The 16235-nt window shown below is 45.6% G+C and overlaps 1 protein-coding gene across 2 annotated transcripts in view; it reads right to left on the bottom strand.

The window, feature by feature from the left end:
• The window catches only part of ZNF697 (zinc finger protein 697), a 29634-nt gene extending 17202 nt beyond the window's left edge, over positions 1-12432 (bottom strand). The window contains exon 1 of one of the 2 annotated variants that reach the window (XM_045896842.3): positions 11746-12432. In XM_045896842.3, the coding sequence (XP_045752798.2) occupies positions 11746-11954 (209 nt within the window). In that variant the 5' untranslated portion in view covers positions 11955-12432. Of the gene's footprint in view, positions 1-10974; positions 11465-11745 lie in introns of those variants that run through there. The other variant, XM_064588556.1, reaches the window with a different exon arrangement.
• Between the last annotated feature and the right edge of the window lie 3803 nt (positions 12433-16235).

The following is a 16235-nucleotide window of genomic DNA, read 5'->3' as shown; positions in this document are numbered from 1 at the left end:
TCTTTTCACTCCTGCTGTGATAGCTCTGCATTCCCTGTGTGGGAGGCGATGCAGAAGCAGGCCAGGTGATGGGAGCAGGCCAACCCCCAAGCTAAATTTTGTTGAAGAGACAATATCCACAGACAATGAACAATCTCACAATTTGTTGTTGTTGTTGTTGTTGAAAAGGTCTTTAAAGGATCCCTCATTTTACCAATAGGGAAAATGAGGACTAGGGGAAAATCGGTGGTGGCTTGTTTGAATTCACAAAGGTAGTGAGCTGGTGGCAGAATTGTGACTACCATCCAGGTTATATGATTCCTTGGAAGTTCAATTTCCCCTGCACGGAACTCTCCCAGCCAGCTCTGTCATATTTATGGGTTTAGTGCTCTGGATTTACTGATACAGCACTTCCTTGTTCTCTTCCAGACTCCTGCTAATTTTTTTTTTCTATTTTAATTATCTTGCCTCTAAAAAAACCACAGAAAATGTTCTTCAAACTTATCTTCATGTGATGCTTAGAAATGGTCTCTGATTTGGGCGCCTGGGTGGCTCAGTTGGTTAAGCGACTGCCTTCGGCTCAGGTCATGATCCTGGAGTCCCGGGATCGAGTCCCACATCGGGCTCCCTGCTCGGCGGGGAGCCTGCTTCTGCCTCTGACCCTCCCCCCTCTCATGTGCTCTCTCTCATTCTCTCTCTCTCAAATAAATAAAATCTTTAAAAAAAAAAAAAAAGAAATGGTCTCTGATTTAACTTTTTCTTAGACAAAACAGACATCTTGCTGGCTAGAATAAAGCAGTCATTTGAATGAGCTTTGACTTAATGGAGTGTTATGGTAAACAGTTAATGATTCCAAGTCCTTGGTACAGCATTTGAAAGAAAAGTCATCATGAGAGAGAGAGGGTTAGAGAGAAAAGAAAGCCCAGGAAGCATCAACCTGAAGAATTAGTATTGGTTATGCCGTTTTAAAAGAATTTTAGGGGCGCCTGGGTGGCTCAGTTGGTTAAGCGACCGCCTTCGGCTCAGGTCATGATCCTGGAGTCCCAGGATCGAGTCCCGCATCGGGCTCCCTGCTCAGCAGGGAGTCTGCTTCTCCCTCTGACCCTCCCCCCTCTCATGCTCTCTCTAGCTCATTCTCTCTCAAATAAATGAATAAAATCTTTAAAAAAAAAAAGAATTTTAAAAGACATTTTTCTATCAAACTATGAAACTCTAAGAAGGGGCACTTTTTCCTCACATTATCATCTTTTAAATGCCCCAAACCGATGATCAAACTATACTACATTCCCTTCTGCAGTGCCATTTTTTGGCCAACAAGTTTCACAGGCTCCCGGGACATGGAGGGATCGGTGCCAGGGAGCCCCGATACACCGCTTCATCATCACCACACACATCGGTTTCCCCGTTAACTGTGGGCTTCCCAGGTGTAAGCCGCCTCAGCAGACAGGATTAATTGCTAACATTTCGAGAGTCAGGCTCACATCAGTACCGGCTCTAATTTTCAAGCTTCCAAATCCAGAGGTCTCTTCTCCTCTGATCTTGCCATTGTTTAAACTAATAAAGGGAAACCTCGCTAAAGTAGAGTCTGGAGGGTAGAAGGAGAGGCTCAAAGAGACAGCCCTGCTACTCAAGTCAATTAAAGGAAGCATTGTCAATTACAGACCCCAACAGGGAAAGATGTACATTGCATTTCCTGCAAGAAATCAACTACCTTGAAACTCAGCCAATGAGAAAGGGTCACCAGCCTAGACTTGGGACTTTTCTGCAGCTGACCTGCATTCAAAACAACCTCTGTCCACTTCCTTCTTCTTCTCCATCAAATAATGTTCCTCTCCTTTGTTTCTTGGACTTGCCTATGGTTTTGCCATAGCTTTCATGTCTCAAATTACAGTTCTCTACTTTTCCCAAATAAACCCATTTTGCTAGTAAAATAACTAACTTTCATTTTTAAGGTTAACACCATCAACACTGTAAAGTGCTTGGCACACATAACAGGGATTCAATAAATGACTGCAGAAATCCTGTTGAGACACTTTCCTTGGAAATTCTCTCCTTCCTGAGCATCCATGTTATTACACTGTCCCAGTCCTTCTCGTGATCACTTACCACTTTGTCTCCTCTTAACTCCTAAAACAAGAAACCCCCAAGGTTCTTGTTTACATTTTCTTCTCTCTCACCTCTCAATCGCCCAGCCCTTTCTCCCTAGTTTTAAATAAACACCTCTGTCCAGAGACCTCAGTAATTTGAACCTCTTGCCCCCAGCCCTGATATGCACTCCAGGTCCATGTTTCTAATGATGCACTAAGCATCACAACTGAGGAGCTTTAATACCCCTCCTTGTCCTGACGTGCTGTCCTGCATGTCACATGGGACACAGGACAGGAGGCATCAACAGACCTGGGTTCAAGTAGACGTTTACCACTTACATGTCATTTGCCCCTAGGACAGTTACTTACCTCTCTGAGGCATAGTTTGCTCATCTATGCAATGAGAAAAACAAGTGACCTTCAATGGCCATTGTGAAGACTAAATGAGTTTCCATTTGTAAGGTAACCATTTGTAATTTCCAATTGTAATCTGACCTTCATCACACCAAAAAACAGTAGTCCTTTTCCCCAATCTTTATTACAAATCAGCTCCTCACAGTGCCCATTTCTGTTAATGCCTCTCTGTCCTTACTTGAGGAGAGGCTCAAAACCCTTGAGTCAGACCCTTCGTCACCCCTTTCAATCAAATCAATTGCCCGGTGCTTCCTTTTACTTCTTTCCTTTTTCTGTGGCCACTATCACCGCCATAGACACTCCCACCAGTTACATGCACCTACACACCACTGCTGGATCCATCTTAAAACATAGTTGCCACTCCATTCATTTCTCCTGCTCCGAAACCTCTAATTGACTCTGCCAGAGTCTTCAAAGCAGCACAAACTCCAAGTCCTCAACAATGTAGCCCAAGACTCTCTTACCTCTCCCTGACCTCTCATCAGCTAACTCCAGGCAAAAGGGATTGCTTTATGCCCCCAGCAGAAGGTTCCTCCTCAGAGAGAACAGCATGATGCAGTCTCTCCTTTCCTTGAGGGAAGCAATACCTAGAGTGGTTAAAAGCTCAGATTCTGGAGCCACACCACTTGTACAAATCCAGCCTCTAGCTCTATAACCTTAAGCAAGTTGCTCAATCTCTTCAAGCCTTTGTTTTTCTCATCTACAAAATGGGTCACAACTGTATGTACTCTATAGGATTATTGTTAAGTGCTCAGAGAGGATTATTTTGTTTCACGTCATATGACTCCTTAAGGTACTTTTCCTTATCTTATTCTATCTGATATTCGTTTTTAAAATATAACCAGAGTTACAATAATTTGTATCTCCCTCCCACCTACCAACAGCCAGAGCTCCTGTTGGGCACATAATGATTTACTCACTTTGTTGGGCACATAATGATTTACTCACTTTGGTTATCCCACACATAATGAGCCCTCAAATATTTCTTGAAATGGATAGAATTAGGTATACTTATTTCTCTCCCTCAGTCTCAAAAGGAAGAACTAACAAGACCAGGAAACATAGTGATCTGGCCAAGATCACATCAGGTAAGGCAGAGCCCTGGAAACAACCTAGCTCTCCTAACAGGATCCAGTAACCTGTCACCATCAAGAGCCAAGCATGCTTAATTATCCTGCTAAATAAGTAGACATGATAGAAAGTGGTGATTAACTTCAGAAGTCAGAATGTTCTCGAAAAAGAATCCTGCATCCCTTGGCCCAATGCCAGCACCCCTTGTTTGCATCCAATTGTCCCGCAGGAGTCCTTCCCTCCACTCCAAGATTTTAACACTCAGTTCAGCTCTGCAAAGAACAGAGGTGGCACAGAGCTGTGTTCGTGTTTATGGTGGGAAATGCCACTAGACTCTGCCAGTCTGACTGGACAGCTGCCTCTCTCTCACCCCTGGAGGAAAGACAGGACTAGAACTAACAAAAACTAAATGATAACTGAAAAAAGACATAACAACTTCAGAAGTTGCTTGGTTGGGGAGGGGGTCTGTGGGGAGGCACAACAGGAAGCACAATCAAATATAGGAAAAATTGATATTTAACAATGAAAGTGTCTACTCGGACCAAAGCTTATTCTCTGGCAGTTTTCAAGAGTTTTGTGTGTTTGGGTTTGGTTTTCTTACTACTATAGGAAGGTCATGCATGTCTTGATTTCTCTTCTCACCTACATGCAATTATCAGCCTAGAAATCCCTTTTCCTAAGGGTCCAGAATTAAGCTAGGATACACACATAGGCTCTTGAAGGAGTTTGTAAAAAGGGTACATGCTCTACAGAAAGTAGGAGACCAGAAATATTCACCAAACTACCAATTCAATCGATACACACAGTACCTAGTAGAGAGTAGGGAAACAGGAATTAAAGAGTTCCTATAGCAACTGCCCCCAAGCTAGTCCAAGCTGAGGCCACAATCTGGTAGAATTCAACTGACATTTACCTTATTTAAAAAAAAAAAAAAAAGTAGGGGAGCATTTCTTCAGGTTTGTTTCACATGTGATTTCTCATTTCTGGGGTAAGCTGGTTTTACATTAAAATAGATCTTGCACATGTACACTCACCAAAAAGAAAAAGACAGAGGAAAAGTTCATATATATATATATATATATATATATATATATATATATATATATATATAAAATATCAAGAGAATGAGAAGACAAACCACAGACTGCGAGAAGATATTTGCAAAAGACACATCTGATACAGGACTGTTACCCAAAATATACCAAGAACCCTTAACACTTAACAATAAGAAAATGAACTACTTGATTTAAAAAGGGGCAATAGATCTAAACAGACAGCTCACCAAAGATCTATAGATGGCAAATAAGCCCTGTAAAGAGATGTTCAACGAGATATGTCATTAGGGATCTACACATTAAAACAACAATATACCACCACGCAGTTATCAGAATAGCAAAAAATTTAGAACACTGAGGACACCAAATGCTGGTGAGGATGCAGAGGAACAAGAACTCTCTCTTACTGCTGCTAAGAATGCAAAATGGGACAGCTGCTTCGGAAGACAGATTGGCAGTTTCTTACAAAACTAAGCATTTCATCCCATATAATCCAATATTCTCACTCCTTGGTATTTATACAATATACAAGTTACATTTATATAACTCATATGTAAATGAGTTAAAAACTTATATCCACACATAAAAACCTGCACATGGATGTTTACAGCAGCTTGATGCATAATCACCAAAACTTAGAAGCAACCAAGATGTCCTTCAACAGATCAATGGACAAACTGCCGTACCTCCAGAAAACAGAATATTGTTCAGAGCTCATAAGAAATGAGCTATCAAGTCAGGACAAACCATGGGGGGGAACCTTAAATGTCTATTACTAAGTGAAAGAAGCCAATCTGAAAAGGTTACATACTCTGTGATTCCAACTATATGACCTTCTGGAAAAGGCAAACTATGGAGATGGTAAAAAGAACAGTGTTTGCCAGGAGTTAGAGGGGAGAGAAGGATGTTTTAGGGCAATGTAACTATTCTGTTTGATACTAGGATGTCATTATACATTTATCAATACTCCTGGAATGTACAACCCCAAGACACACTGTGGACGTTGGGTGATGATGCGTCAATACAGTGTCATGGATTTTAACACACCACTCTGGTATGGGAGGGTGATAAAGGGGAAGGCTGTGCATTTGTCGGGGCAGGGGCCACACACTGGAACTCTCTGTACTTTGTGCCCAACCGTGCTGTGAACCTAAAACTGATCTAAAAATAAGGCTACCTTTTACAAAATTATATCTATTTCTCTGCTTACAGAACATATAAGCATTGCACCCTTTGCCACACCTCACTGTAGAAAATTGGCAATGCCAATTTTCATATTAGGAAAAAATCAAAATGAAATGTTTTAAAATATAACTCATTCACCTAACAAAGTTAACAAACATTTACCATGTGCTACCCATTATTCTGGGTTCTGCTCTTTGGAGGTTACATTCTAATGAAATAATCTTAAAAATGCACTGCTTTTTTTTTTTTTTTTTAAGATTTTTAAAAATTTATTTGTGAAAGAAAGAGCACAAGCAGGGGGAGGGAGAGAGAGAGAGGGAGAAGTAGGCTTCCCGCTGAGCAGGGAGCCCAACAGGGGGCTCGATCCCAGGACCCTGGGATCATGACCTGAGCTGAAGGCAGACGCTTAACCCACTGAGCCACCCAGGTGTCCCAAAAATCCACTGCTCTTAAAACCACCTACTGCTACCAGAAATCACTGTCGATATCTGCCTGAGAGATTATCAAAAAAAGAGAAAAAAGACTAGGAAATACAAGGTTCCTAGGTATGTTGGGAGGGAAAAGTCAACAAATGGCAATGTGTTCTTCCAATAGTGCACCACGTGAGTGTTATCAAGCATCGAAGGTGCGCTAACCACTTGAATATGCACAGCACTAAGATAAAAAGTGACACATTTCTTATTAATAAAACCCAGGAAGAATGGCTCCTGTTTTCTAACTTAACGATAAGATCCTAATGAAGTTCTCCGAAGACAATACATATCTAAAATGCCTCTCTGAATACAAGTAGGCCCTTTCCCCCAACTATACACATTTTAGCAAATTAAACCTGCACGTATAGGGCTATATAAGATGCACACTTTACCCTTCGCAGGAAGGGACACGAAGACTTGCACGTGGCCCTTCCACACACCTAGTTGGAACGCTGTTGCTAGCCTGTGGATACGCAGTGAATGACTTGCTGAACAAATGTAGGAATCCCAAGAACTATCCTATTGGCCTTTAAAATGACTCATGTGCTTAATAACAACCCCACGTCACACTGTGTTTATAGTTTATAGGCTTCCAAAGTGTTGTGTAGCCTTAAGGTCAGGGGAAAAGGTGGCAGTCAGCCTGGGGAAATGGATTCAATCTTGTGGGGGGTAAAAGCCTTTTCCACCCGAAGAGGAGAGGCCGCTAACCATTTTACCATCCCCATTAATACATGATGCAATAAAGCCCAAATCCATACGCCATCCAAGTGATGCTACTCTCCCAGAGGTAAAAATGGGATGAACTCTCTTCCTTCCTCACCCTAGCCTTACCTCCTGCCTCCCAACCATATCTGCAGAAGCAGGGAAACTTCTGATCTTCTCAGATGTGCAACAGAAGGTCCTTCCTACAAGATTATGGTAGAGGTGGGCAAGACATCAAGGGGGAAGGCACTGAAGCCAAGGCCCCACCCATACTACCCAATATCAATAAAACTGTTAGTCAAGCTCAAGCTCGTGAAACTCAGCAACACACAGGTCTGCTCTGGCATATTTCCAGAAGGTTTTTTTTTCATTTTTAAATTGGGCATGGAGTCCAACATGCGGCTTGAACTCACAACCCTGAGATCAAGACCTGAGCTGAGATACCTGAGCTGAGATCAAGAGTTGGATGCTTAACTGACTGAGCCACGCAGGTGCCCAGAAGGTGCTTATTTCTTGTGGCAGTCACGTGAAAAGGATGAAAATTCACTAAGAAAATGATCCCTCTGACCTATCTCCCAAACCGTCAACATGCAAATGATGTTTCGTGTCTACATTTCTGCATTTTCAGTCATTACCAATTTATTGTCAACTCAACTCAGTTCCTGAAGGTCCACCGTACGCCAGGTTGTGTTCTGGACATACGGTCCCTGCCATGCACAGGGAATATGCAAATATTCCCACACAGTGTGGGGGCTTATTCCGATTTGCTTTCATCAGGAAGATATTGAGCTCCAGGTATTTCAGACAATGCAAAAAATTAGAGAGGCTGCACGTGACCTGGAGTGTCAGGAAAGGCGGCTTGGAAAGGGTAAGTCTTGGCTGGGAGGGAGGAACAGAAAGAATTCAGATAGGCTGGGAGAGAAAGGAAAAGGATTCCAGGCACACAGTTGTGTGCTCAAAGGTCTTATTAGGGGTTCTGAACCTGAGCTTTCTAACTGACGCCCATGGGAGTTTAAGGGCACAAGAATAATGAATTTATGAAAAACCAGTGCCTCTCAGAATGAGATCCACTAGGATGAATTTAAAAACCCAACGGTGTTCCTGGTAGGAAATTTGGAAAGTGAGGGATCTCAGAGGAAGAAGGAAGAGAAACCTGGCAATTTTCTCCTAGGGTAAGCAAAGATCCACCCATTTTGAACAGGACTGGGAGTCAACAGACCCAAATTCCAGGCTATCTCTAGATCAGAATCTGGGACTTGAAGCAAGTTTCTTAACTTCCCTCTGAGCCCCCATTTCCTCAGTTTTTCAATGGAGATAATAATATGTAAGTCATCAGATCAGGGCAATGTTCAACAGTCGATACATAGATGTTCAATAAACCGTTAACTGTTGCTGTCATCACATAAAAAAGGAAGCATGAAAAGCTGTCCAGTTAGGTGAGGGACTCCAAGATGGCAGCATCTTTGTGGAAAATCTGAGAGTCTGCTCTGCCTTGCACTTTTATACACAACTAGTTTTAATCCTGGTAGACGGCTCGGGCGGCTCGGGCTATAAAAAAAATCAAAGCAACATGACATGTCAGTGGCTTCACTGCAAAATACTAGGATGGCCTCTGCGGTGCTGCTTTCTAGAAAGCACATCTCACCTTCACAATTGAAAGGGAACGGTCACCTTCCTCAGTCCAGGAGCCAGGTGAGAAGTCACTAATCACCCACCTGGGATTAATCCATTCTAAACCCTGTCTATAGGAGTTTGAAAACGTAGGCTGGCAAAGAACCTATTCAACGAACTTTAAACGAATGTCTTTGTACTAGACACTGTGATAGATCCTTTTAGGGCCTCTTAATCCAGGAGCACAAGGAAAAGCACCAGACAATCACACACCAGATGCTTTAGATTCACAATTGCAAGGAATCCTCACAGGTCTATGAGAAAGGCTTCATCCCTTTTTTTACAGAAAAGGAAAGAGATCAATTAAGACATATGCATTCTTTCACTCAATCCTCATTTACTCATGCATTTCAAACAAATATCTGTTCTGCGCTGCTAGGTATAAAGCACCGGGTAGAGAGAGCCATCGCCTTCAAGGGGTTTACAGTCTGAAGCGCATAAAATTAACATCTAGCTATCACAAGACCAACCAGAGATGTGAGTCATCCAAAGGATACAAAGTACCATGGGGATGAGATGAATTCTGACTGGGAGGTCTGGGGAAGACTTCCAGAAGGGAACTACATCAGCAGGGCTAGGATTTGCAGAAACTAATCAGAGGCAGTGCAGGGATGCCTAACAAGCATGGAATTCAACCTGGTGGAGACACACTGGTGGAAGACTACCTGTGGCGTCTGGAAATGGGGAGTTGTTTGCTGCAAGAATGGGTAGGTATTCTGCGGTGCCCTGGATCCAATGGAGGACTGAGGTAGGTGGGCACAAAACTGTGAAGGGTTTTGCATGCCAAACAAAGGAGGTACTTATACTGAGTACATTAACATTACATAGTGCCAAGAAACTTGTTTGGGGGGGGGGGCAAAAAAAGAAGGAAAAGAAGTCGGATCTTAGATACAAAGAAAAACCCACACACCACTGGCATAGCTTCAGGCTCCAGACCTCTTAAAACTGCACTGCAGTTTTGGGGAGGGAGGGTTCCACTCTCCATGAGCAGGCAGTATCTTTCTTGTCTTAATTTATCATCTTTATCATCAACTTTTGCCCTATCTCCTTTCCTTAACTGGATGCTAGAAATTAGGCAAACATGTAGATTCTGAGGAAACCCAAAGAGCTTTTCTAAGGGGGTGGGGGGAGGAAATGTGGTGCAACTCCCATCAGCCTTAGTCATACAACCTTCAGTGAGGTCAGCCCTACCACCTCACTCCAGCGGCATCAGCTGGTTTGCCTCAGTCTGATTTGTTTCCATATACCTCCTTAATCCCACTGGTTTTTGAAGACCATCAATGTTCTCCTTTGTGTGTAACCTAAAGGGTGGCCTGACTTCCCATTTCTGACTTTGCTTCACTCTGGTGCCATCTTATTCTCTTTGGGGCCCAGCTGGAATTCTGACATCAAATTCTCCCCCAACAACAACCTCCACCACACACACACACACACACACACAGCCCAAAATGTTCCAACTAGAAATCATCTTCCAAACTGACAGAACTCTTCTTTTTTTGCCATCCTCACGCCCTCAGCCTGGACAACTGGGTTCCCCCTCCCCCTACCCCATTCTTACCTTACCTTCAGATGCTTCATCTCTCCTACAGAAATCAGTGTCAATAGTGTGTTTCTCCCTACAAACCATTTATACAAGGTGCAGGGCTCTGTGCCCTACCACATCCTCCTTACCATGAGCCTTGGATGCTCCTGCCTCACCACCCAAGTGCCATTTTTAAAGGTCCATTTGGCTCTTAAAATATATTCCACATTAACTAATATCCATATGTTGGCTTGTTAAGAGAAGGTGGTGACCATCTGGGTACAGCATTTAAAAAAAAAAAAAAAAAAGACAGAGGAAGGGGAAAAAGGAGAAACAGAGGTCCAAGCGAGTTCAGATACAGCAGTAACACTTGGGCCGTGTTCAAAGTTGCCCACTCATCCATCACAGCTCCTCCAAGGCTATTAACTTGCTAGCCATTATCTGACCGCCTTCACCACACCCTCAGTCCCCCAGGGAAGAGGATAAGGCCAGAGTGGATGCAGCGTATTCATGTCACCCCACAGGTAAAGTTCAAATAGGTCCGCTATAAAGGCGGGGATACATGACCAAATTGAATCCAGCCTAGCGCTCATGTAGCAAGGGGTGGGTGATTCACTACTGGGGGGAGGGGGGCAGTTAGGAAAAAGGAAAATCGTGGAAAGTCCCAGAGGAAGTGGTAACCCGATTCTCGAAGCCTGGCCAGAATGTACACTGGCCCTTAGGTACACTCAAGCGCCCCTCTTGCCGCTGCCCACCCCCAACCTCTTACTCGCCCTCTCCTCCCAACACGCGCCTCACCCCATGCCTCCACTCACAGCATTATCCTTGGTGAACGGATCAGCTTTGCCCCGCTCGCTACCCATCCATCGGCATACATGGACATCTGGGGCTGGGAAGTCTACCAGAGCTCAACGGCCACCCTCCGGGGCGACGAGCTGCTGCCCATCTCCCCACCCACTCATCCTTATTGTGTCATTTGCCCAGTCTGATGGCAGCGCAAGCCGCTGATGTGAGTCGGCTAGAATGCAGCGGAGAGGGCAAAGGAAGAACACATTTCACAGGGACCCAAGATGACCCGCTGCCCCTCCTTGGAGTGCCCCACCCCCATCCCTCCAGCTTGGAGTCGGGGCTGGGGGAGCAGACGGACAAGGGGAGGGAAGCACACTCGGTCCCTGTCCGCAGCTGCACACAAAGCCCTTCACCTTCTCCTTGCCTTCCAAGCTCCTCCCTGGGCTTCGCTTTTCCGAGGGTCTCGGATGCCCCCTTCGGTGGTCGGCGGGACGGTCCCACCCGCTCTCGCCGCTCTGCCTCCTCCTCCCTCGCGTCTCAGTCGCCTCCTCCCCGCCCCTCGCCACAGACCCCGGAGGGAGCTCAGCCCCGGGCTCGGGGGCCGCAAGAGCTCCCCACGCGCGCGGGGCCCCTGCGCCCCCGGGGAGCGGACAGCGGTCCAGCGTGCGCCGCACAACTTCGCCCAGCCGCTCGGCCACCCGCTCCCAGGCGCACAGCCCACCCCGCAGCTGTCGGGTCGGGTCCCGAGCAACCCCAGCCCCAGGCGGTCGCGAGCCCAGCCGCAGCCACGCTCCTACCTGCGCGGCGGCGAGGAGCGAGGGCAGCGCGCGCCCCGGCCGGAGCCCCGCGCCGCGGCGCGTCTGCCCGTGTGCGGCGGCGACGGCGGCTGCAACGGCCGCGGGCTGGCTGGCAGACTGGCTGGCTGCCCGGCTGACTCCTCACTGGGGCTTCCTGTAGGGCTGGACAAAGGACATTTCCTGGGAGGAGCGGGGGGTGTTCCCAGCATGCCTCGATCTGTAGTTCCTGGGGACTTCCTGCCACCACGGCAGCGGGCGCGCGGCAGGCCGCCCCGGCCGGACCCGGACCCGGACCCGCCACGCGAGGACACGCGCCCGCTCCTTCCCTCGGCGCTCCAGGGCTGGAAGCTGCGGGGGCGTCGCGCCCTGGGCCCCGCCCCGCGGCCCCAGCAGAGCGCTGCTCCGCGCGTCCGGGTCCGCGCTCCCCGTGAACGCGGCCGCCCCCGCCAGCTGCTGACCTGCCGCTGAGCCGTCGCGGGGTGCGGGAGGACTCTGCGGTGGGAGCGGCCCTTTCTTCAGAGAGGGGAAGTTTGGGGTGGGTTCGCTTTGAGTTGACTTGTTTTTTCAATAGATTTTCTTTTTCTTTTTCCTTGTCTTTTTTAAACCGCCGGAATCCTGCTGGGGGCGGATTAAAGAACTTGACTGCTCACCCGGAATTCAGGTTCCTTAAGATCTTGGCGCTTCATCCTTAACACCGTAAGAGCTGATTGTTTCCAGATCCTGACCCGGTGACATTGCTCTCTCGGATGTTGGCCTTGTCCCAGGCATCTTTTCAAGAAAAGTAATTAAATTAAGCGATTGAAAACAAATTACATGAATTAACTCCAAGACACGTAAAAAAAAAAAAAAAAAAAAACAAACCCACAAGCCCTGTGCTGCTGACTTAGGAGCATGCTGGAATTTCTGCTTCTCTTTCTCTCGTTCACCTTTGGGATTCGGTTTCGACAGCCCTACAAACAGACGCAATGGCCACTGTATGGCCTTCTGTACTGGGGGTTTAGGGACGGAGGGCACTGACTGTAAGAGAGAACTCCACTTCCAGCCCAGCCTATCAAGAGTCTTCAACATCCTCCACAAATTCCTGTCTAATTCTGGAACTGCATATCCAGGACCCTCATGGGAAAAATCAAGGAAGGGCCACATGGAGACTTAATGACGAAAAGCAGTGCTCTCTCCTAAGGAGGGTGGTCAGAATGTAATGGACGGTGCTAGGAAAGGAAGAATTCCAGCCTGCTCCAAAATGTGTTTGAAAAGTAATCAGAGAGAAGATCATAATGACCCTGCCTAGCCACTTGGCCTCTCTCATTCCAAATGCACATGAATTAGAACAAATGCATGAGGGATTCAGTGTGCATTTAAGAAAAGTGCATCCACTTTGCTGCTGTAGTTCTTTCTCTCGAGATACTTAACCACAGGGATAAGATGGGCTGGATCCATTTAAGGTGTAGCAATGGTGAAAAGTGTGCAGATATGATTACCTACCTCCCCAAAGTTCTTGCTGTATGTCACCCTGTTGACTGTCCACCTAAATTAATTGTGCTGTGATCCTTGCATTTGCCAGACCCTACAAATTACTGCTTCCTAAGGGTTTGCAGTCTGGTAACATTCTAGTGAAACTGCCCCCTCCACCACCACCAAGAAAAAAAAAAGATAATTGATAATCATTTGGCAAATCCAGCGACCTCTTGTAGTGTTCAGTTTGAAAAGATGAAACACTTGCTGTAGCATTTAACATTGCCTGCTACGCCCTCAGCGAAGCTATTTTCTGCCTTCCTTCTAATATAGCACACTCTCCTCATTCTCCTCCTACATTTCTAAGTTAGCTCAAGATACCTAAAATTTCACTCGTCTCCATCCCATACCAAACCTGTCTCTCTCTTTGTTGCCAACCCAGATTAACTGGTGACTTCAGTAAAGATCTATTTAACACTTACTACATGTTAGTCACCATACCCAGAGTAGACATATGTTAACATTCCACTGTAAGACATTTACTGAGTAAGCTCTGTCTTAACCCTCAAGAAGTTCATACTCCTGGGCTCCATGCTGGTTGTGGAGCCTACTTAAAAAAAAAAAAAAAAAAAGTTTATACTCCAGCTGACATCACACAGACAATGACCACATAATATTTAAGTGCTATAACAGAGCCATACACAGAAGTTTGTGTTCTCAAGATGGTAGTGCTCTTTCCATAAACTCTTTTGTCCCAGCAAGATCAGGAGTGGGTCAGCAATGGCCAGAGGAGGGATCAAGAGGCCAGGAAATGCAAATAGTACATAGGGACACTCACTTAGTATGTGAAATTTGGTTGTGAAGGGGTGGGAAGGAAGTAGGGTCTAAGGGGAAGACAGTTTCTGTTTGTGGGCTTTTTATTTGTTTAGTTTTTAAGATGAGAGCTCCTTGGGGATGTTTAAAAGCTGATGGGAAAGTTCTAGGAGAGAGGCAGAGGGTGAAGACAGAGGAGGGAGAAAGGAGAGAGATCAGGCATTCAACAAATACTTGTTGAATTAACTAATTCCTGTTACGTATCATTGCTGAAGATGTTGAGATCGACATTAATAAATTGCACATTCCCAGCTAGTATCGGCAAAGTCTGAGACCAGACAGAAATGGCATTCCTTTCTCCCTCGTCATGCATCCTCCCCCCGCCCTACACGGCCTCAGGGGAGGTAGTAGGGAGTGAGGGGAGGGAAACAAGGGCTCCCTGATGTTACAGGATGGAGGTCAAGTTTTCCAATTCTACAACAGGTTCCAAAGGCACATGGCAACTTCAGAAAAGTATACACTTTTCAGCCTGTGGGTTTAATTTTTTAATTAAGCAAATATTTGGGACGCCTGGGTGGCTCAGTCAGTTAAGCTGCTGCCTTTGGCTCAGGTCATGATCCCAGGGTCCTGGGATCCAGCCCCACTTCAGGCTCCTTGCTCAGAGGGGAGCCTGCTTCTCCCTCTCCCTCTGCAGCTCCCCCTGCTTGTGCTTGCTCTCTCTCTCTCTGTCAAATAAATAAATAAAAGCTTTTTAAAAAATTAAGCGAAATTTTACCCTCACCTTTTTTTCCCCTTCACTTTGAGATAGAATAGGTAACTATATTCATCCTCACTTTTCAAAATGGGAATTGAAACTGAAGAGATTTGCTTACATGTTTTAAGCTTTCAAGCATAAGGTGGACATCTGTTGTTTCCTTACCCTCACAAGCATCCAAACCTCCCCCCCTCACTTTTTTTTGGTAACAGCATCTTTGGGGAAACAATCCCCTTTCCACCTTAGTCCTTACCATTTTGAGAGGGGCTCTGCTTCAGTGGTGGGTACATAATCAGCCCCTACCAACTACTTCATTCTATTGCTGTACAAAGGATAAGCTACTAGAGGAAGCAGAGCTGAGAACGGTGGGTGTGTGTCTGCAGGCCCACACACACGCACAAACGCAACATAGAGATAACAGAGACCGAGGTCAAGAACGCATGCACAAGCAAATCCTTATGATATTGTTTGATCACTCCTGAAGCCAAGGTAACCCTAGATTTTTTTGTTAGATGAGCCAGAACATTCCCTTTTGGGCTTAAGCTATTTTGAGTTAAGTTCCATCTCTTGCAGCCAAGAGAGTTCTCTACAGCTGGGTATGGGGTGCTGCCATGCAGATCCTTCGATGTGCAACTAGCTAAGTTGAGGAAGGGTGAGAGGTGAAAGGATCCCTCTGTACCAGGCTAGGGAATTGGAAATCCTTGTGACGTGGTAGTCAGAACACTGAATGAAAGGTCTCCAGGTCCCAGCATTTCAAGGGTGGAGTTTTAGAGGTCTTGATTGACAAATGTTAACATTTTAGAAGGTTTGGACTGCTTGCAGTGTCTATAAATATTCAAAAGAAAGAGACATGCTAATGTTGAAAGTGGCCTCTGCAGAAGCAGGGAGGAAGAAATTACAGCCTGGCTAAAAGACACTCCTTCTGACTCTAGCCAGTAAACCCAAATGGTCAAGAGTCAGATATATTGAGCCATGCCACGATGAAAAAAGGAAATTCTCTGCCCTTTCCAGAGTAACAGCAAAGGCAGGAAAGCTAAAAAAAAAAAAAAAAAAAAAAAAAAAAAAGAAGAAGAAGAAGAAAAAAACAACTCATCATGGAAAGACTGTGTCCAGGGTCTACATCAAATTCCTCCTGCTGTGCCATCCCTGCCTGAGGAAGGGAAGAATTAACCGCATTTTAAGTAGGGTGACCATAGAATTTATCATCCAAAATGGGACAATTTGGAGTGTGGGGAGGGGTGCTATTAATAATTACACCTAAATGACAGCTCTAAAGCAGGTCTCCCTAATGAAAAGAGCTCACCACTAGGATCCAGCCTTGCATCAAGAGGCCAATCTGTCAGTCCTCTTCAATCCCAGTTAATTGTTTCCAATTGCCCCTAGGCAGAGGTCAAGATGGTGGCCATTAAACTGAAGACTGGAAAGTGAATCAACCCGAAGGTTTTTCGTTAAAAGACAGAAAGCTCTGGGC

The sequence above is a fragment of the Mirounga angustirostris genome, unplaced genomic scaffold (genome assembly GCF_029215605.1).
Source record: "Mirounga angustirostris isolate CCGP_5_RB_7025 unplaced genomic scaffold, mMirAng1.0.hap1 SCAF_4, whole genome shotgun sequence".
Classification (NCBI taxonomy): domain Eukaryota; kingdom Metazoa; phylum Chordata; class Mammalia; order Carnivora; family Phocidae; genus Mirounga; species Mirounga angustirostris.
Note: the sequence above shows the minus strand (reverse complement) of the source record. Positions and strands in the feature narration are given on the sequence as shown.